General features: G+C 54.4%; 1 protein-coding gene across 16 annotated transcripts in view; it reads right to left on the bottom strand.

Annotated features, from left to right (window-relative positions):
- TBCD (tubulin folding cofactor D) overlaps window positions 1–22963 on the bottom strand; it is a 190770-nt gene that overhangs the window by 49145 nt on the left and 118662 nt on the right. For all 16 annotated transcript variants that reach the window (XM_054456073.2, XM_054456076.2, XM_063655868.1 and 13 more), the window contains 3 exons: window positions 22495–22651; window positions 8284–8341; window positions 2854–2883 (listed from right to left, as the gene is read on the bottom strand). In XM_054456073.2, coding sequence (XP_054312048.1) covers window positions 2854–2883; window positions 8284–8341; window positions 22495–22651 — 245 coding nt within the window. The remainder of the gene's footprint in view (window positions 1–2853; window positions 2884–8283; window positions 8342–22494; window positions 22652–22963) is intronic.

The following is a 22963-nucleotide window of genomic DNA, read 5'->3' as shown; positions in this document are numbered from 1 at the left end:
CCAGGGCCACATCCCTCCTTCCCACCAGGAGAGGCCGGAATGAGTAGGTACCATGCAGCTTTCTTCCAGCAAATCTCTCCCAAGGGTTACACTGGGAGCTTGGGCTGATGGAGATACCATAAACTTCTGCCTGAGGCTGCTGGAATCGGTGACAGCACAAGCGTCCTTCATTGAACCGTGGAACAGGGGAGAAACCTGCACCCGGGTGGAGGTGTTGCGGCTCACTCTGCAGAAAGACAGCAGGTGCCACAACCTGGGATGTCGCCCACTGGGGTACAACTCCATGTCCCACATCACAGCAGGCAGGAGCCCAGGGAAATGTCCAGGGTGGCCCAGGACCAGGTCTCACCAAGAACAAGAACAAAAGGACTCTGTGCCCAGCATCCCCCCACGGTGAGAACAAAGCAAGACCAACACAGGGTCCAAGGCTCTGTCTGGCCAGGCTAGGGCTGGAACAACAGGCTCCAAGCAGACAAAGGCGGGCTCAGCTGCCCTGAGCCTCAACTTCCTCACCTGTGCAGGGGGAAGTGGGGGGCCTGGGTGTGGACAGGCCACCACAAGGGCCTGATGGTGTCGGGGGCCTGGACAGCACTCGCCTAGGAGCAGGGTCATAGGGCTGGAATGTCGGACAGGCCCTGGACATGGAAGCTGCCCATGGGTTAGTCACAACCTGCTCAAGAGCCCCTGGGCTCAGTGGGGAGAAGGCAGAGACCACTCAGGACCAGAGTCTCCAACTCCAGCCAAGATGAACCTGGACAGAGAAGCTGGTCCCTCATCTCTGCCCCCAGCCCCCTCTGTGTCCCCCAGGCCGCTCCCCAACCACCCCCCATCCCTGCTGCTGTTACCCAGCGGCCTCTACTGTAATGCATTTCTTACAACTTCATTCCACATCTGTGTATTAGAAACAGCCTTCTCCAAATCCGAGGATTTTTAGGCTGCTTCCCTGTGTGATATGTGACACGTCCACTCCCGTTTGCTTTGCCTTGCCAAGTTCTCGACGTTCTTCTCAAATGTTTCTATCCAACCTCATCAGGACATGGCCATGCGGGGCTGGGAGACGCTCCGCACCTGCACGTCTTGCATTTCTTTCAAAGTCTGTGTCTCTTCAAAATCTGTGCAGCTTCTTCCACGAGGCTCCCGCTGCCGTCCGCATGCTGGTCACTGTGCAGGATGCTCTGAGACTCACACAGCTCAGGCTCAGGACTGAGGTGCAAGACTCCTGCACCCATGAGAATATCCCATTTTCTGGCTGCTTGCCTAAATTTAGACCAAGTGTAAAGACCTTTCCTTTCCCTGTCAATCAATCCCCAACCTGAGCTGCTCCGACAAAGGTAACATGGCTCAAATCCAGCCACACACACAGGGAGGCTGGTCAGCTCAGCTGCAGGGCCCCATGGCTCTCTACGCGACCAGGCTGCTCCTCCCAGGAAGCAGCATCTGGGAACCCAGAACAGAGTGTGACGGCGGAGTGTGCCCCAGGGCCCACCCAGCACGGTTGCCACCCCGGGCTCTGGCCTCAGCACGCCCCTCTCCAGTGGGGGCTCTGGAGGGGCTGGAAGCCCAGGGACAGGGAGACTTCTTCTCCTGGGCTGTCACTTTCCGGGAAGCTGGCAAGTCCCTCGGCTCAGCTAAGTGGTTTCCAACAAGCTCCTTCTTCCTCACAGCAGCCACACTCTCCACTCAAAAGACCAAACCTCGTTCACATTCTCCTCGGCCTGGGCGGCTCTTGCTGTCTGCACACCCAGGCTCCCCTTCCAAGGCTGGTGTCTCTTCCTAGTGAACTGGCTCCGACCAGGGCTCAGGGCTCTGAACACATGCAGACCCCACAGCACCCCAAGGACGCTGGGTGGGCCTCGGCCGCCTCGGGCCAACAAGAGGAAGTCACGCCCCTTCCTGGGCTCCGTCTACAGCAAGCCACCCACACCACTCACGCCAGGCTCCTCCAGAACCATTTCAATAACAGGCGCAAGTCCTCGTCCGCCCGCCTCTCCAGCTGACTCTGGCATCCGGCTTTTCCTTTGGACTCATTTGGCCTCGATGCTTCCACTCCAGGTCAGATACCTTGCCTGGAGGGCTCCCCACGGGTCAGAAGGGTCCACAGGCCCACATCCACCCCATGCCGCCCCACACCACCCAGCCACAGCCCTGACCCCAGCTGCATTTGCTTTGCTGTCCGGGAACTCCAGAGCCTTCTCGGCTGACTTCTCATGGGAACTTTGCTCCCCGCCCAGGTCCAGCCCATACTCTGGTCCCCTCTCTGGCCTCTGTCCCACTGTCCTGCAAGACCCGACCACACGCCCAAGATGTGATGTCATCACACACAACATGAATAACCTGGGGCCCCCCATTTACAGGCGAAGCTGACCAGTGACCAGATGTCAGGGTCAGAGGGCACAGCAAAAGCAGCCCCAGCATGACGTGGGGTCGTGGGGTCCATAGCTTCTGGGAGCTGACTTCTGGGCCCGTCTACGGTCTGGATGAGGCACAAGCTGACGTCAACAGAGCCAGCTCCTGCTCTGTGTGGGATGAGGCGGGGTCAGGCCTGCATCCCTGCAAGGCCAGGCTGGTCTCAGGGACCCGCCCCACCCTGCAGAGCCACATTATGTGGCTCTTGGCAACCCGTAAAGCACAGCTTTCCGGCCTGTGTATGTAAATTACTGTACGTGCAGGTTCCCTGTGAAACAGGACTCGCTGTTTAACATGTGCGTCCTATAGTGAACTCATGACCCTGGCATTGATGTAGCCACACCACATCTCACAGTGCAAGAAGACACCAGGGTTACAGCTCTCAAGATTCCTACCTATAAACCCGCAGGAAGTTTTTGGAATAAAGGTGTTTAAAAGCAGCCATACCTGTCTCCCCACATTCTCCTGGAAGGCGGCCTGCGGAGCAAAGAACAAACACAGCAGGTGAGCGAGGTCAGCTTCCGCCAACACCAGAGGCAAGTTCAGAACAAACAGCACAACGTTAATGACCCAAGGCTTTATTTTTTAAATAAAAGCCCTCATTGTTGGCTGAACAGAGCCTCAAGGTGCGTCACTCTGTTTCTACGTCCTGGTGCTCTTTAAAACCACAATTTAAGAATTCAAGTTTATAAAATCAGACACATCCTGAAAAGTGGCCTTTACCACTGAGCCTCCCAGCAGCACCCACTCGGAGGCCCAGACTGTCTACACGGAGAGACAGACAGGCAGGTTAAATCAAAGCCCAGAGCCCGAACACTCTTCCTCAGGAGTGAGGCAGCTCATGGTCACCAACTGGCACCGCGTGCCGCCCTCCAGGGAGGGTGCCCTGCCCGCACCCATGGTACAGTGTCAACAGGCTCTCCAGGCCGAGTCCCAGGGCCGGGCACAGGCCCAGAGCAAGGGCTGCTGAAAAGGTCGAAATGTGAACTTCAACAGGATGAAGTGCTTCCAGGAGGCCTCTCATGTCCTCCCCACACACCCTGCCCTCCTTAGGCGCACCGACCAGGCAGAGCAGGTTACCTGGGCAAGGTGACAACCACATCTCCAGTTTCATGTGTCACCAGCTGGTGCCCCGTCTTTCCCAAAAGCACCCGGGCTCCGAGTTCTCAGGGCTAGAGACACAGGAGACTTCAGCGTCCCAGGAAGAACCAGCAAAGTGCACCCACGGCCACACCACAGACACCACCAGCAAGGGGTGAGGCCAGGGAGGCTGGCGGCTTCAGGGACCATGCTCTGGAGGAGCGACCTCCCACCTGGCAGGATTCCTGCCAACACTCACCTGGGGGCTTCCTGAGAGCAAGGTTGAGCGAGGGCTGCTGGGAGGAGCACACACAGACGGGCACCAAGTCAAGGAGCCGAAACACAGCCACCCAGGGTCTGTGCCCTCACCCCCCCGGGAAAAGGAACGCCCGCCACCTCTGGCCAATCACACAGAAACCAGACGTGCAGGTGGCTCCAAGGCAGACCCCTGGGCTGGGCTGGAGATTGGAGGAAACAGGTGCTTCGCAGCACGCTCCTGTGCAGCTCTTACAAGGGGAGGGAGGAGGCCTGACTGCTGCTTTGCAATTTTGTAACTTTTGCAATAAATTCATTAGGAAAGTAAGAAACAAAACCTGCCAAAAGGCAACGCAACAAAGATATACTGTAACGTCAATTTAACATACACTATTAGGAAGACATGTACCATTCCAGTGGTTATCTAAAAGATGTTTTAAAAATTCAAGATTTATGTGGAAAAGCACAAGCCCTAAAACAGGGAAAACAGTCCTGAGAAAGAAGACACTGGGAGGCATCTCCCTGCCCAGTGCGAAGGCTGACTACGCACAGCAGCGTCGCAGCACAGCCTGTCACACAGTGTGCGCTGGCAGAACAGACACGCAGACCAACCAACAGAACAGAAAACACGGGACAGCATCCCTGGGACCGGGCGAGGCGGAGTTCCCAGACCTTAAGAAAGTCTTCACATTTTAAAAAGCACTAAAAACATGAGCCACAAAAACAAAAAACTGATCGAGACCCCAGCAAAATTTAAAAATTAAAAACTCTTGCCCTATGAAGAGGATGGAAAGATGAGCTACAGACTGGGAGAAAGCCAAACACAAATCCAACACAGGACCAGAATCCTACATATGTAAAGAGTGCTCAAAACTCAACAACTACAAAAAACAATTCACTTAGAAATGAGTAAAAGACCTGAGCAGACATTTCACCAAAGAGGAGGTACAGATGGCAAGTAAGCCCGTGAAAGATGCTCCATACCATCAGGCATGACAGAAACGCAGGTAAAGACCACAAAGACGTATCACCACATGCCTGTCAAAAAGGCCAACACAGAAAACAGTGGCCATGTCAGACACAGGAGAGGACAGAGAAATGAAGGGCTGTGGGCAGGTGGTGGTGCGAACGTGAATGGTGCAGCTGCTCTAGAAAGCAGTTTAAATGTCCAACTACCATGACCCAGAAACTACTCCTGGCATTTATCCCAGAGAAATGGAAGTTACACTCACACAAAAACCTGAGCACGAATGTTCACAGCAGCTTAAAGACTAGAAACCATCCTGATGTCCTAACACACGAACGGTCACACAAACCACGGCACCCACTCAGCAACAGAAGCAGCAAACCAGCACCACCCACCACGCTCGGGGTGGGTCTCCAGAGAGCTGTGCCGAGAGAAGAAAGCTACAGCGTTAGAGGCCACAGAGTCCATTTACACAGCATTCCCGAGATGACAGAATAGAATAGGCAACGGAGAGCCCACCGGTGGCTGCCAAGGGTCAGGAGAGGGAAACAGCAGGGGCTGTGGGCAAAGCAGTAGCACAGGCCTCTCGGGAAGACAGGGCTGCTGTGTATCCTGAGTGTGGTGGTGGATACATGAATTTGTATGTGATACAATCACACAGAACTAAATGTGTGAGCTCACGCGCACACGCGCACACACACGAGTACAGGTAAAACCAAGGAAGTAGGAATAAGACTGGTGGGTTGGCTCGATGTTCTAGGCTGTGATGTTCCATTGCGGTTTTGCCAGATTTTATCATGGAGGCAATGGTGAAACACGCATGGGCTCTCCCTGCATCAGTCTTTAAAACTGCATGTAAATCCCCGCCAGGCGCAATGGCTCACGTCTGTAATCCCAGCACTTTGGGAGCCAAGGTGGGCAGATCACTTGAGGTCAGGAGTTCGAGACCATCCTGGCCAACATGGTGAAACCCCATCTCCACTAAAAATACAAAAAGTAGCCTGGCATGGTGGTGCACGCCTGTAATCCCAGCTACTCGGGAGGCTAAGGCAGGAGAACTGCTTGAACCCAGGAGGCCGAGGTTGCAATGAGCCAAGATCGCACCACTGCACTCCAGCCTGGGTGACAGAGCGGGAAGGGAGGGGAGGAAGGAAAAACTGCATATAAATCTCAATTATCCCAAAATAAAAAGTCACAAATAGAGGTCAGACACTATGTATCAAACGAAATGCTGGAAGAAAAAGATTTAAAATCTTCTCAGTTAAATGGAGGCTTTAAGTGCCTTTACTTTAACTGTGAGTGAATGGGGGCCCCATCCCCCTTCCTCATGGTGAACAAGAAGCCACGACCACACCCCACCTCTACTGCCCCTTCCTTCCCCGCCGGGAGACATGTCTTCTTGCAATGTCAGCACGTTTGGGGGTCTGCTAGATTCCTTCCAATATGCAGAAAAACCAGCATTCAGCAATGAACACAGCTGGAACTGTTTTCACAAACTCACTAACACGCTGAGTGCCTGAGTCGCCATGCTCCTGCCAATGCTGAGAACCAGCTGCAGCACCTTCCTCGCAGCGTTGCTGGGAGGGTCACAAACCACGGGAGGGACAACCGCGGCCTTTGCTGCCGTGGCCAGTCTCGACATGGGAGCACCAAGGCAATGCAGGGCGTCTGGAGTTCAGGGGCAAGGGACCGTGTCCAGCCCCAAGGAGGGACAGGACTTCAACACCTTTCGCTGCTGCCTCCTGGCCGGTGCTGAAGAGGCCTCAGGGCCTCACAGGGGTGACCTCACCCAGTGAGACAGCGTCAAACAGGAACCCAAGCTGAGCCAGAAAGACCGAGACATCTTTATCTGAAAGCAGCAGCTCCACAGCTGGAAAAAATGATTCCCAATTATGAGGCCCTCAATCCTCACATTTCCAAATAAGCTTCAAACAAGGTATCTTTTGCCTTTGGCTGTTTTAATTTTGCAAGCTACGGGGTAAGCTAGGTGCACTCGGTGGTATTTATCAGAAAAGAGTGCACTCGGTGGTATTTATCAGAAAAGATTTGTTGCCAATTTAAAGGGATTTTAATGTGAAAAATGATTTATATTATTTCACCTCATATTCAGGGTTCATAGAAGCCTAAGTACTTTAATTTTATTACTGCTTCCCATGAAATGTCTTAGGTTGCAGTAAAGAAAATCTAAAAGCTTAATTTTAAGTACAGATTTAACATAAAATTGTATGATATTTCAAAGTCTTACATTTACTGCCTTTGGGTAAATAGCAGGGCAAAAATGTGACTTCCTCAAAAAATTATGAGGTTTTTACTGATGCTGAAGACAAAATAAGAGCAGCTTCAGGGACCGAGAAGAGCTTCTGAGCTCTCCTGGTGAATTCTCTCTAGTTTTAAAGGACCTGAGGCAGAGAAAGACTTCTAACTACTTCAGGATACAGAGAGCAGGCAGACCACCAGAAGCTATAGAAGATGACAGACATTTTGAGCTAGAAAGACTTCAGGGTATCATCTGAGCTCCTGCATTTGAGAGAGAGAGAGAACCAACACTGCACCTGCATGGCCCCACTCACCAGGGGCCACACACTGCAGGGCTGACAGGAAACCCTCACCAGTCCCAGCACCCCTTCCACCTGGTCCACTGGCCCCCAAGTCTCACAGTATCAGGGAGTGTGAACGGCTCCCTCAACAGGTTCCCACTAAGCCAGCTATGCTGAGCCTGCAAACAGAGTTCCAGCAGCTCGAGCCCATGAGGAACTGTGGGGCCCACCCCATCACCAAAAGCCAACCTCACCCCTCCATCTTTCTCAAAGTGCTGCCTCTCTGTTCTTACCCTCTTAAAACGTGTTCAGTGTCTTATCTGTATCTGACATAAAGACTCTTGAGACTGGTCCACCGTCTCAACTGCCCGCTCTCTGTGGTCCCAAGAGACACAGGCCTCACTCCAGCCCAGCTCTGAACCAAATGAAGTAGTCTGGTTGGCGCGGCAGCAGTTGCTACAGCTCCTCACACCCAGAATTCACCCCAAACGTCACAGGGCTCTCTCTAGAGGAAACCAGCCATCTGTGTTCAAGACGCACCCAGTCCTGCAGGCAGCTCCCACATCCAGCAAGGCCCAGGCGAGGGTGGCCAGGTGAAGCAGAGCTGACCACTGCTCGCAACAGCCCCTCCCGAGGTTCAAAGCCACCCGGTGAGTGACCCGTCCCGCCGCCACATTCTGGCCACCCTCGCAGAACCCACTCTCTTCTGTGTCTTCTGCGCACAGCTGCCTGCACCGAGACCTGTCATCAGGCACCTCCCACTCGCCTGCATCACCCATCAACCCCCAGCAGTGACGGCTGCAGCTCTCGGGAGGCTTAACACTGACTGCCCTCCAAACGCTGAAGACCACGGCTCTCCCGACACCCAGAGACTGGAAGAAGCAGGGGCCTGCCCGCAGCTGGCACTCTCAGCAGCTCCTTCGCGGCTCCTGCTGTGGACAGGTGAGCTGGCCAGGCGGCAGTGCACAGAGGAGCATCGGGGAGACCAGGCCTGCCCCCCACCTTCAGGAAAGGAAATATCAAAATGAGAAAACTTACAGAGGCTGCTCTTCTGCAGTTTATGTCTCGATCAAACACCGCAGCGATCACCAGTGCACTGTGAAAAAGAGAAAGGATTAATTAAAAAGATTCTGCAAAACAGTACAGACCACACTATCGATGAGAAAGCCTTTCTCTCACAACTCAGGACCACTTGAGGTTCAGACATGCCCCACAGGCAACACGCAGCTTGAGGCACCTAGGGACTGCAGACAGACACATGTGACCCCCAAGACACCGGACGCCATGTGGGAGCTGGGGGTGGCTGACCCTGGTTCTAACGAGAGCCACGAGACAGCGCACACTGAGGGCACAGGATCAAAGAGCCGCGAGGACAGGGCCTGGGGGCAGAACGCACCTGGCCGGCTGTGGTGGTGCGGCGCAGGAGGTGGGGAGGTCCAGTGAATGAAAAGACAGAAACGGGGTGCCCTGGAGGACAAGAACTGGCAGCGTTTGGACAGGAGGGCAAACCAACGTGGCCAACACAAATGCCCCAGGGCAGGGGCTGTCCAGGTCCTGCAGACCACGCCGTGCACAGAGCCTAACCCTGTAGAAACACATGAACACCCACCGTGCCCAGAGGGGCCTGAGGCCCTGAAGGCAAGGCGTCTTGCAGAGGCCCCTTCCAGAGATTGGCAGGAAAACCACCACACCACACACAGACGCCAAGGCGCTGCCCCCATGCGAGCCACACTCAGAGCAAGGCCTCTCCTGGCCCCCGCCAGGCTCCTTGGGCTTCATTACGTCCTCTCGTGAGATCACCCAGCTTAGTTACTGTGAATAACCCAGAATGCTCTCATCAGACGTTGCAAAGAACACAGGGGGTTTGGGGCAGGGTGGAGGACAATCATCCTTTCTAAGGAAGGCTTGAGAGATTGTGCCTCCTACCAGCCTGAAGGAAAAAGGTGGAAAACAGAATTTCAGACACGCGGAGATAAGCGGCCTCCAAGGCCGCCAGCGCCTCCGACGTTCCTGGTTTCCAGGTCTTCCAGGGGCCAAGTGCTCTGCTTTGTTCCTGGGAAGTTGACAGACCTGAGCCGTGGGGCGGGGCCCGCGTCAACATGAAGGACGCTGGGGACATGCACGGGGGACAATGGTGACGCCAGGTGTGCGTCCTCTCACCAGCTCTGCTGTTAAACAAGGTAAATGTGAAAGATACATCCAGCTAAGGAAAAGTGAGCGGGTCCCACTGCAGAGAGAGCAAGCTCCGCTCCAGCCCAGCAGTGCAGACATCGTCACCAGCTCCAGCCTGGCAGCGCGGACACCGTCAGCACCACACCCTGACTTCCGGGGCGTGTGTGTGAGGCGCCAGCCCCACCGGCCACAATGCACATGACATCCCGTCTGTTCTCCTGTGTCTCGCACTGTCTGTCGCCCCAGACCCAGACCCACTGGCCTTGCTCTCCGGGTTCACAGCATCCCGCCTGTTCTCCTGCGTCTCGCGCTGTCTGTCACCCCAGACCCAGGCCCACTTGCTCTCCGGATTCACAGCATCCCGAGCCTGTTCTCCTGCGTCTCGCACTGTCTGTCACCCCAGACCCACTGGCCTTGCTCTCCAGGTTCACAGCACACCTCTCAGGCAAGGGGCTCACGTATCCTCATGTTCTCTGCGCTCCTCTCTCCTCGGCCCCATGAGTCCCCAGGGCGTGGGCTCGGGGATGCTGAGCTAGGAGACTTACAAACTACAGCCACAGAACTGAAACTCGGAGGCATTTATCAGAGAGAGCACTTGTCCCCCAGCCTCCAGCACTGGGCACAGGTGCCCACTCCAGGCCCTGGAGATGGCCCAGAACATGTCACAGGGCCACAGTCTCCTCCAGCGTGTCCAGCGTCAGGGGCTGGGGGGGAAGGGGCTTGACAGCGGGGTGCTGGGCACAGACTGAAGGAGGCAGGAGAAATGGGTGGGAAGGTCCCATGGGTGCAAGTGGGTCTGAGTGAGAAGCCCACAGAGGTGAGCCCACAGCAAACAAGGAGCAGCAGGACAGCTGGCCCCAGGGCCGGTTGAGAAAGTCCTCCCTGCGGCTGGACTCTGCACTTCCTTGGAGAAGCTGGGGCATGTGACTCGGGCCTTGTGACCAAGCGCTCTGCTGCTGGGGATTCCGGACGCCCAACCATCCAGGAGCCCCAGGAGAGGCCAAAGGTTGGGTGGGGCAGCAGCCGGATGGCCAAGAGGGCCTGGGTTCTGGGGAAATGCCTGCAAGTCTCACAGGCTCTGCCTAGGAGGGAGGAGGGATGGAGGAGGGGAGAGGGGAGAGGGGAGACGGAGAGAACCCCTAGACTGTGGTCACTGAGAACCACAATAAAAACAGAAATTTGTAGATGGAAAGGGTAGGAAGTTAAACTAACAATATAGCACAAACGTAGGAAGCATCTTTTGAAATAAGAATGGCAAATGAAATTAAATAAAACAGAAATAACATAATACAAACCACCAGGTGCATTTTCCACCCCAATCAAGCTCAGACGTGCCGAGGCCCAGAGTGGGCTCCACAATGACATCAACGCAGCCCAAAACACGGCCACCAACCACGGGCAAAGCCAGGAGGGCACACAGGCACGGGGTACCCCGAGGCTCAAGCAGAGGGGCCCCTCCAGCCCCTGCAGCAGGCAGCAGGCCCGTATCGGCTGGGAGCGAGAAGCTTCCATCCAGAGTGGGTGCGGGGCTGTCAGGAGTGGCCTGGCAGCTCTCCCCACTGGCTGCTCCAGCATCAGCACAGCCCACACCCACATTCCGGGACCTCCCCAGGATGCTGCAGAAGCTCCGCACCCCTCATCAACGGCAAGCGGCCTGACCAAATGAGCTACCATTTACTTGGTTTAATTACTAACAACCACGGATCACCAGTGGATAAAGCGTTTATCTCACATTTCAGAGAAATGTTTGCTTATTGCAGGGACAATCTGTGGTCTCAGCATAGAAAGGCCCCCTTCTACCACAGGGCCGCTTCTCAGCTCTGGTATACAGACCACCACCGGGCCGAGAGAGACCCCAGCGTCCAGGCCACAGCAGCAAGCCCAGGTGGTTGCAGTGTCCAGCCAGCCTTGCAAACAGACACCAGGAACCAGAGCCAGAAAAAAAACAGAAGGATGGAGCCCAAGGGGAATAGGGTGGGAGGCTTCTGAGGGATGGGGGAGGCCCTTCCCAAAAGCATTGACCTCCCTGCCCCAAGGCCCTGCCCTGTGTGGCCACAGCCACAAACAGAGCCCAGAGCTATGGGAGTACACGGCTTCCTTCCCTGAGTTCCGCCTGGAGCCATCCAAAGTCTACCCCTCGGCCACTTGCTCACTCAGACTGCAAGGATGGCCACAAACCACCACCCTCTGCACCCTGGGGAGACGGCAACAACAAAGTCCCTCACGTATGGGTCACTGCTATGCTCAGACAGACCCTGTGTCTTCCCTGCCCAGCCCCTCCTGCTCCTGCGGACAAACGGACGGACAGACAGGCGTCACTGTGTGGGGAGCCTGGGGTAAGGACCCTACAGTTCCTGCTGAGGATGGACGGGCATCACTGTGTGGGGAGCCTGCGGTAGGGGCCCTGCAGTTCCTGCTGAGGATGGACGGGCGTCACTGTGTGGGGAGCCTGCGGTACGGACCCTGCAGTTCCTGCTGAGGATGGACGGGCGTCACTGTGTGGGGAGCCTGCGGTAGGGACCCTGCAGTTCCTGCTGAGGATGGACGGGCGTCACTGTGTGGGGAGCCTGCGGTACGGACCCTGCAGTTCCTGCTGAGGATGGACGGGCGTCACTGTGTGGGGAGCCTGCGGTACGGACCCTGCAGTTCCTGCTGAGGATGGACGGGCGTCACTGTGTGGGGAGCCTGCGGTAGGGACCCTGCAGTTCCTGCTGAGGATGGATGGGCGTCACTGTGTGGGGAGCCTGCGGTACGGACCCTGCAGTTCCTGCTGAGGACGGACGGGCGTCACTGTGTGGGGAGCCTGCGGTAGGGACCCTGCAGTTCCTGCTGAGGATGGATGGGCGTCACTGTGTGGGGAGCCTGCGGTAGGGGCCCTGCAGTACCTGCTGAGGATGGATGGGCGTCACTGTGTGGGGAGCCTGCGGTAGGGGCCCTGCAGTTCCTGCTGATACCTCCGGGCCCAGCACCTCCCAACACCACGGAGGCCCACCCGCTACCTGCCCTGAGGGCCTGGATGCCTCCTCCTGCCAGATCTTTGGGGCATCCAGCAGCACACCCAGGTCTTTCAGTTCCTCCACATAAACAACAACAAAGTCATAAGCCCAACTACCCTGGTCACAGCACATCTGTCCACACCCTTGTCTTCAGCAGAATAATACCCACTCCCAAAGATAGGAGTGTCCCACTTCAAATATGTTCCTTTACATGACAAAGGGGAATTAAGGTTGGCAATCAGTTGACCCTAAGATGGGGAGAGAGCCCTGGATTATTCCTGCAGCCCAGCAGGTGCCGAACACAGTGGTACACACCAGTGACCGTGGCTACACCTGTGCTCCATCTGCCTGTGGGAGGCAGAGGCAGAAGGATCCCTTGAGCCCAGGAATTTGAGTCCAGTCTGGGCAACACAGCGAGACCCCATCTAGACAGACTGATAAGTAGACAGGTAAGGAGATAAATACATACAGGAAGGAGGAAGGAAGGATGGACACAGGAGGCAGAAGAAAGGGCCACAGGCATAGGGTATGCAAAGGATGAAGCGAGACGTGGACGTGGCTGGCTGTGAAGGTGGATGAAGGGCCCATGAGCAAAGGAATGTGGGCAACTCAGGCAGGGAAGCAGAGTCTTCCCTTGAGCCCCCCTGAGCCTCCAGAAAGGACTGGAGACACCAAAGGAGACGGGTAGGCCTGTGACTGCCAGGTCCGTCCAACAATACACCACTCCAAAAAAAAACGAAAGATCACTGGGATGAGTCTTAAGGGCACTGTGCCAAGTCAAAGAAGCTAGAATCAAAAGCCTATTGATTATTTCCGTTTATAAGATACTCCAGAAATGGTAAACTATCAGGACCAAAATCAGACCAATGGTGGCCCAGGGTTGGGGAGCAGACTGGGGAGTTTTGGGGGGAGATGGACTGTCCTGTTTGGTGCTTGAGTTGTAGAACACAACCACATGCAGAACGAAGAAGCAACAATCACAGACCTGGGGAGCCCAGCACAGAGGAAACCGGCAGACGTGTTTGCATCCCAGACCAGCACAGAGGGAACCGGCAGACATGTCTGCATCCCAGACCAGCAGCACCAGAAGGGCTCACCCGAGCGATGGCCCTGGCAACGCTAGGCCCAGGGTGAGGAGGATGCACAGAGCGTCCCACCCTGAGTGGTGAGTCTGTTGCTCACACAGGTGTGGGCTGGCAGCTCCAAAATCACATCAGATGCATGACGGCAGATGCATGACAGCAGAGCATGCCGCACAGTAGGCCCAGAAGCGGCACACGAAGGGAGGCCAGGAGGAAGCTGGGCTACAGCCGGTGTCTGTGCAAACACGGACTGTGAAGAGGGGCACACACTCGGCTACAGAGGGAGAGGACCTGGAGGCAGCTGAGGCCAAGCCCGGCGTCCTGGATTCCAAATACTGTTCTCCACCAAGAGGATGTGAGACTCCTGAGAAGTGGTGGATGCCAGGGCTGGGGCAGGGGCAAAAAGATAAGCCAGGTGCATCTTGTGGTGCCAGAAGGAAAGAAAAAAACGCTCAGGAAAAAAAGAAAAAAAAAAAAAAGAACAGGATCTTGCTGAAAGGACACAGAAGCCAACCTGAAGTGGCCAAAGCTGGAGCAATTTCAGCAACATTAATAACAATAGTTAGTGTTAGATTATAACTCAAACAAAATTAATAACAATAGTGTTAGATGATAACCCCCAAAACAGGATGAGCACCCATGAGTCCACACTGGCAGGAGCGAATGATGAAATAAAGCGGGGAGAGGAACGAGCCTTCCTTAAGAACAAGCTGCAATCACTGAACGTCGGGGTGGGGACACAGGAACCACCACCAGACCACACAACAAGGTCTTTGGACAGAGCTCGGATGGGGTGAAAACCAAAGGACAAACAGCAGGATGTTGCATAACCTTTGAGTACCCCCACAAGAACATTGCTAGTTCCAGAGGAAAACACAGTCCCCTCAAGTGGAGGTAACTGGCAGGCCCCATCTTGACCAGGGATCAAGGTTCAGACCACGCAGGACCTGTCGTGGGGCGCTATGGGCCCAACAGCACATGGAGGAGGGCAGGTCACCTCACATCACTCTTTCCAGTAACACACGAGAAAACATCAGAGAGAGGGGCGTCCTACAGAACACCTGGCCAGTCCTCTCTGGAGGTCTCAGGGTCAAATCCACAGGGGCGGAAAGCAAGCTGGCAGTGCCGGGCTTGGAGCGCATGACGGGACCTGGTGCACATGGCTTCTGTCTGGGATGAGGTCTCCTCAAGTCTGAGAATACACTAAAAACCACTGAAATGTGGACCCTAAAGGGGTGAATTTTATGGCAAGTGAATTCATCTCAATAAAACCTATTTTTTTAAGTGCCCCAAGATCAAGAAAGATAAAGACTGAGGAGCTCACAGAGCAGAGGAGGCTGAGGGCACAGGACCACCAGATGCCACGCGGGGTCCCGGGCAGACCAGCCTGTTAGTGGCCTTTATCCCACACTGCACCTCCTGGCTTCCAAATGTGAGATGTTCACATTGGAGAACGCTGTGGAGGGTCTAGAAGAACTCCACTGGTTTTGGAATTCTTCTTTAAGTCTAAAATGAGTTCAGAATTAAAAGTTATTTTGGAAAGCAACTAATTATCTAAAGATCTTAAAAGACCCAGGATTAGTATCTGGGAAACTTTCTGTTAACACTGCTTTCACTACTTGAAACTGAAAATTTTAATTTCAGAAAAACTCTATGAACAGAAAAGCACTCCCTTTTCCTCTCTAAACTCTTTATAACAAACTATAGCCTAAATAAAAAGAGAAAAATACTGGTTTAAAATTAAAGGGAACTCATGTTACGTTAGCACGAACGTTTTAAGATCAATCCTGTTTCAATACATCATAATGGCTTTTGTTAATGATAGCTTAGAAATCATTAAACTGATCAAGACATATGAATGTGATCTTTTAATAACTAAAAGTTATAGAACTACAGCCGGGCGCGGTGGCTCATGCCTGTAATCCTTTGGGAGGCCAAGGTGGGTGGATCACGAGATCATGAGTTCGAGAACAGCCTGGTCAACACAGTGAAACCCCGTCTCTACTAAAAATACAAAAAAATTAGTTGGGTGTGGTGACGCGCGCCTGTAATCCCAGCTACTAGGCAGGCAGAAGAATTGCTTGAACCCGGGAGGCAGAGACTGCAGTGAGCCGAGATCACACCACTGCACTCCAGCCTGAGCGACAGAGGAAGACTCCGTCTCAAGGGAAAAAAAAAAAAAAAAAAGTTATATAACTGCTATTTTTAACAACAAATGGCAGTTTATTCTAAATCTTTTCAGAATGCATAGAAATTTGTGTCATATTTAACATATGAACAAGAGCTTCATTTTTTAAAACCCGTAAAGTCACGTGTTCTAGGGAAAAATATTAATCAAGAATTTCTGGTTTCCTTTAACATTTGCCACTAGAGGAACACAGGCTTATATCTTTATTGACTCTGGCTCCAGCCAATAATACTGAAAGGTCACATTTTACACTGAATTCTTGAAATGTGTTATTTGTTTAAATTACTATATTTAAAGTATGGAAGATTGATTAATGAAGAAAGAATGGAAAAAAGAGAAGAAACTTAAAATCATCTACCACCCTAACCAGGTCTAACCCTCTAAGGTTACTGTTGTTCAGTCCACTTCAACAGCTCCGCTCAGGCAGCCAGACCAGCTGACAGCAGGAGACACAGGAGCTCCCGGCTCCCTCTCCCGGCAGTACTCAGCAATTTGGACACAGACCACACGGCTGCGCAAAGCCACAGCCACACCGCTGGGCAGCTCATCTGAAGCAAGAGTGGTGCAGAGGCCAGCTTCTGGGGAGTCATGTGGGCTGCAGCAGGCAAAGCTGGCCTTGGGAGGAATGACCACAGCCTGGCCCACTTCAGCTGAGCTGGCTCCTGCCATGAGAAGTCAAAATAGTTGCTGCTGTGTGTATATTTTACTGAACCTCACAGAAAATACAGCAACGCCTGAAAAACACTGCTTTTAACTAAATACAGACTCCCAAGCGAATTCAACCAATCAACTCTATATGGACCTACAACAAATTTAACACTGTCCTGATTTGGACATTTATTAAAACGGCTCTATTTTCTCATTCTCAGAACAAAACTGGCTCATCGAGAAATAAATACAAACAGGTTTAATGATGCTGGTTAAATATAAATATAAAAGCTCCTTCCTAAGGACTGCTCCAACAGGGCACCCAACGTCCCACGTGGCCTCTCAGTTTCCCTTCACAGGAACACCCTGAGTGATTCACCACGTTCATCTACCGTCCCCGGGAACCTGGAGAGAGACACTGTAAGACCGCGAGAAGGGCCGGCCTGTCTGCGCTGAAACGTGCCCTAGGTGTCCTCGCCCGTTTGCTTGCGCTGGAGTTCATGTGATACTTCACCAGGATTTCCCAACACAGAGAAATGGTCTGTGTCAAACAGAAAGGGACTCTCTTTCCTGTCCCAGTCGAGGGGAAGTGCACGCCGCGACTTGCCCCAAGCTCCAGGCACCTCATTTTCGGCAGGTACAGCAAAGTGCAGACCTCACCCCAGCTCAAGTTTTCTTATTTATATAATATTTTATAGCAATAAAAAGCCAAATACACTGTTTTTACCTTAAGAAACAATAATTCTGTGTCATTTGAAAGTCAAACATTTAAAAGATATCAGACTGGTAACTTGTTATTTAGCCATCCTGTTTTTTGAAAGTTGCAAATCATAGCGGACCTGTCTATGGCTGAATTTTCCTAACCCCCAAGAACCAAAGCTCACACTAATCAACACAGTGGTAAAACACGAGAATTTTTTAAGTGCTTTCGAGTCACATCTGAGCTGACGTGGAGGCAGGATTTGCCGGGTTTCGCGGGGTCAGGACTCTGCTCGGTAATGGCCACTTAACTTTTCTTGAAAAACACGAATCGTCTTCCCCTGGAAGCTGTGCCACTGAGAAACACCAGTGAGAGAGAACAAGACGTAGCTCTGAGCAATGCCTGCCATTTCCTGATTTTCCAGGACAATCCTGCCCCGGAGGAAGAGATCTTGGATCTGCAGGCCTCGGCGGATCCTCCCTGGACCGCGCCGCTCAGCAGGTTTGCTCCAGGTGGAGGCCGAGAGTCAGAGGCTGCCCCCCGGCAGGGGAGGGCCCCGTGGCTGCCTGGGCAGAGCTGATGTCAACACGAGCTGCTTACAAAAGAGTTTCAGGTGAGGAAATCACTGGACGCACAATGGCAGCAGCGTAGGGCTCGGCTTTCTTTTCCTTCTTGCAAATTAGATTGTGATTACTGGTTAGGAGGGATTTTGTAGATAACACACAACCACTCTGTCCCACTTTAACTTCGCACTGTCACTGCCCCTAAATCGCACTCGGCTTCTCAGGGAAATCCATTCGCTACTCCAACAATTATCCCACCTCTTAAGCTACCTGTGTGCAACACTGAGGAAGTCGGGTTTTCAAAACCAATGCCACCTTCAACACACCTACGAAGCTCCTTTTGGTATTTATAAAACAGGGACAGTATAAATTCACACCGTGAGGCAAAAGAACAGTTAATCCAAGTTTCTTTAGCAAAAAGCTAGGAAACAATTAGAAAAAGTGAGCCACTAAACGCCCGAATTGACTCCCAGAAGAGCCAGGCACCTGAAGAGTGAGGAGCAGCTGCTGCCACCACCCAGCTCGATCAGGCATTTCCATTTCCCTGCGAAAATTCCACTCTGATGCTCTGATCCCAAGCACCCACTGTTACAGGACCCACCGAAGAGCTTGTGAAAGTTAGAGAAATCAAGATTGTATCACGTTCCCAAATTGACGGGCATAAAAGCTGGTAATTAAAATGTGGTCACCTATGACAAACCAAGGGAGGCAGATCTGGAAGGGCACACCCCAACCGATACCCGGGTGCGCAGGGCTCCTGGGCAGGGAGGCTCGCACCAGCAGCATCCCACACGCTCACCTGGCGCAGCCTGACTCACAGCCCGCCCGGCCGGATGCCTGGAGTCTGCATGGGCCAAGGAGGGATGGGGCCCAGGTTCTCTAAGAACCCGTTGGACAAGCCTGACACCCAGGCCGGCAGGCACGGCTCCAAGGGCACCCTTAGGTCTGCGGCCAGGATGGCACAGGTAAAGGGGCGAGGGGCACAACGCCAGCTCCAGGCTGAGGCGTCAGAAGCCTGTGAGCTGTGAGCCCTGAGGCCCCAGCAGCTGCTGGTTCGGTGTGCGCAGTACGCGCAAGAGAACCCGGCAGCCATGGTGGAGACGCACCCAGGACGTCCAAAAACCAAAGCCCCACGAGATCAAAGCCAGGTGGGACCCAGGCCAACGCTGGCCCCACCACATGCCGGGGGAGGCCCTGGCTGTGTAGTCCAGGCTACTCCAGAAACTCACATCCTTCTTCAAGCCTGCAGCCCACAGTGCATCCTACAGTCCTTCAGGCCTAACCGAGAAACTCAGGAGTCCCAGGGCCCCCTTGCACGCCCGCCCAACATGCCCCAGACAGAAGTCACACTCACCCCGACCCCACCTCCCACCATGGGACCCCCCACACAACCCCCAGGGGGACCCCCACAGCATGATGGGCTCAACCCCACACCCAGCTGGGCAGACCACGACCATGCCCGTGCCGGTCCACATGTGGCAGCTGCTCCAAAAGAGGAGCCCCAGTCAGGACCCTCACGGGGCCAACAGGAGCCTGTGCAGGAGCCCCTCTGAAGGGGCTCCAAAGTGAGAAAGATGACCCTGGAGCAAGAGGGTCCCCTGTGGAAACTGCGCAAGAGAACAGGAGTCCAGCCCTGAAGGTTCATGCCTGAGAACGAGCGAACAGATCACTGAGCGAGCGGCCCCAGCCTCTGTGAATCAGGCCTAAGAATAAGCGAGCAGGCCACCAAGCGGTGCCAACCTCCATGAAGCACGGGGCCCGCCTGCACCAGGACCTACCGACCGGCCAGCCCCTAGCCCTCCACACCCAGACCACGGCCAGGCTCCCCGCGCGTCGGCAGGTTTTTATAGATATTTCACTCTGGAACGATGACATCTAACATTGCCAAAGGCAGAAGTTATGTATCTGCCTGTCCAGGACCTTAGGTAAGAACTTTCTTGCTTGTGACTTTTCTCTCTGGCCCCAGCTGAGCCGCCAGCCCTGTCCAGTAGGGGGGACTTGATTTGTTCGGACAGTTGCACCTGCATCTCTCCGAGGTGGGCACCTGATCTGGAGACTCTCATTACAGTCACCGTCCAGTGGGATCAGCTTTCCCCCAAAACAGAGAACCAATGAGTGATGGCCCACACACGGCCCTGGGTTCCGTGCCCACCTAGACACCCTCCCAGGTGAGTGGAGGTTTCGTCTCACCCCCATGTCCTGTGCCAGCCCTCAACCCTGGCCCGACTCCTCCTGTGACATTGGACCAGGGAGTCCCCCCCAGGACGAAGGGCAGGCCCAGGTTCCAGTGATGTTGACAGCTCTTAGACAAAATATGAGTCTGAAAAGGAAATCCGTGAGGATTTTCACTTTGAAATGGGAACCACAATCTGAGGAGCCAGATTCAGCTGCAGCCGTCACACATCTGAATTAAGGGTCTTTCCACAGCCTCACAGCAGGTGGTAAGGAGCTTCTCAGCCATGAGGCAGCGCTGAGCCCCGGGCCAGGGCCCGGGAGCTGCTGCCCAGACGGGCCTGGCTCAGAAGCCGTCGCCACGAGGTGCCGGGCCTGGCTCAGAAGCCGTCGGCCACGAGGTGATGGGCCTGGCTCAGAAGCCATCAGCACAAGGTGCCGGACAAGTGTCTTCAGTGCTGTCCTGAATGAAACCGGAATGACGGTGGCCCCTGCCCACCTTGCAGGGTTGCTAAGGAAACTCAATGAGATATCAACGTAAGGAAGTTTTCTCGTTCTGTGACTATTCATATAAACGATAAGAAAGATACATTTTTTTGCTTTCACTTCCTAGCTGCAGGATCAACTTCCTAAAAGTGCAGGAGCAGGACAAGGAAGTAACAGGAAGAGCCTTTCCTGAGGCTGATCACACACAAGAGCTCCCGCACACAGATAGCAGGGCTGCAGGCCGGCACCGGCACGCGGCAGGGCCTCAGGAGCTCGGCAGGGGCCTAAAGCTGGACCTCTCTGTCTTCTCTGTTCCACTCTGCAAGGCACTGCTCCCTGAAGACCACCAGCAGCCAAGCCCCTGCCCAGCAGCGCTGCCAGAGTAGCCACTGGGGAGAGCAGCGGACAGAGGCCACACCTGCTCCCAGTCACCCCAGACCTCCCTGGCCTCAGATAAGCCACACTCTCCATAACACACTGGCCAGCACCAGCACCCTCCAGCCGCGCTGTTCTCCTCCGAAGAGAAGCAGGACAGGAGGGACGTGCGTGTTCACAGCTGCCTCGGGAAACACACGGTCTCCCTGGATAGGAGGAGGACCCCTCGGCTCCTCTCAGGCTTCACTCTGATGCAAGAATCTAGACTACGAGACACCGGCCACGTGCTGCACGCCCAGGGAAGTAACAGGGTTGAGGTCCCTCTCCGGACGCTGCTGAGTATTTGGTAAGATGGAACAGCAGTGGGCAGAACAAGAGAAAGTGCCTGTCACCAAGACCCTTTGGAGCCTACACCAGCGTGTGCCTCACAACGAGCTGCTTGTCAGACAGAGCCAGTGGCGCTTACACCTGGGTGCGTGAGGGAACCCGGGAGCCACAGTGGAGGTGCACCCAGGACGTCCAAAAACCGAAGCCCCAAGAGATCAAAGCCAAGCAGGCCCCAGGCCAACGCTGGCCCCGCCACATGCCGGGGAGGCCCTGCTAGTGCTCGCGGGGCGTGCGGGGCAGAGGGGACCCAGCACAGTAGCCTGAGCCTGCCACCAGGGGCATCTGCCATCGGCGCCCCGCCCCGCCCAGACCAAAAGGAGCAGGTGGGAGCTTCGGACGCTGCATCCCATGACCCCTTCAGGCGTCTTGTAGTGAGCGGGGGACGCTCGGCTCCTCAACAGCTGGAGGAGGAGCTTCTAGGACTCAGGCATAATTCTGAAGTCAGTTTCCCTACTTCATTTTCCTAGTAAAAGTTGTCAGGTGAAGTGCGGGTGTGAAACCTCGTGATGATTCAGCCGTGGGCTCACACGCCCATGACGGACAGTGACGCTGAGTCGCCTTCCTCGGTGTCCCGCCTCCAGCTCCTTCATGCACAACAAGAAAGGAAGCAGCTGCCTTCTTCAGCACAAAAGAACTCATTTCAGTCCAAAAGCAGTGTACAAAACCAGCGTACACGGTTGAATTGAATCGTATCGTTTCCTATGCTGGGGGCACATCTGTTTTGCATGTTTCCTAAGCAAAAAGTATCAGATCCTAAAAGTCCCTGGCACCGGACACCACTAGGGGCTCAGCTGGGTGCACGCACTGGACACCGAGGCAGGAGCCCCGCCCGCCACAGGCCGCACAGCTTCTGGGGTTGTGGTGACCACATGAAACCTGCTGGCTTCAGTTCTCTCATCAGAGGGAAAAAGTGTCTTCCTACCTCCCAGAGGTTCTAAAGTGTTCACTTACATCTCAGAGGAGCTGAAATCAGGCATGCCAGCGAAGCCTATTGCTACTGAATATTCTCTCAAGTGCTGGTCCACAAAAACACAAAATCCAGCTCCTCAACAAAAATAAACACCATCTGAAGACTGCCATGTCCAACATGCCTGCTGTATTCCAGAGGAACTTGAAAGGAGATAGAGACAGAATTCGCCTCTCAGTAAGACCCACGACCGCAGGGAGCACGCACAGGCGATTCCCGTGCCCCACTTGCTTCCTCCCACGCCACCCAGGGTGCCGATCACCTGCGCCCAAGAATCCACTGCCTGCAGGGTGGCCAAGACCTCCGGAATGTTCCTCCACACACTTCTGCTCTGGCTGCTCACCCACAGAAAAGGAGCTTGAACCTCCAAGCGGTGGCTTTGTCACAGATCCTCTGGCCAAGTAATTTCACCTGTTCATGAGCATCTGCTGCGCACACCTCTCACAGAGCAGACGACACACAGCGCCGTCAGGGGGCACGGCGCATCCGATGCGCCTCGACGAATGGGCCTACCTCGAGATCGCAGTCACAAAGGGCTTCAGCTCCTGAGGCTCGTAGGCACGTGCGAAGGCCCAGCACACGTAGCAGGCGGCGTCCCTGACATTGGTGCCCACGCTGCAGGCACCCCGCTTCTCGTCGTAGGTCAGCGCCTTCAGGATCACGGCGACAACTGGGCAAGGACAAGAGAAAAGACGGTGAGGAGCAGACCACAGGGGCAACGCATGAGGCTTCACAGAAGTGGGGCTCAGGGCCGGAGCACAATCATGGTGCCAGATGAGTGAGGCACGCAAGCCACATGGAGCCCACCCAGGGGCTCGGGGCTCCTGTGAGAGCCACGGCCTGGTCAGACAACAAACCTCCGAAAGGAAAACGCGTGCTCACCACTCAGACCCAGTGAAAGGAAGACGCACGCTCACCACTCAGATCCAGTGAAAGGAAGACGCACGCTCACCACTCAGATCCAGTGAAAGGAAGACACACG

This window comes from Pongo pygmaeus, chromosome 19, assembly GCF_028885625.2.
Source record: "Pongo pygmaeus isolate AG05252 chromosome 19, NHGRI_mPonPyg2-v2.0_pri, whole genome shotgun sequence".
In the NCBI taxonomy this organism is placed as follows: Eukaryota; Metazoa; Chordata; class Mammalia; order Primates; family Hominidae; genus Pongo; species Pongo pygmaeus.
Note: the sequence above shows the minus strand (reverse complement) of the source record. Positions and strands in the feature narration are given on the sequence as shown.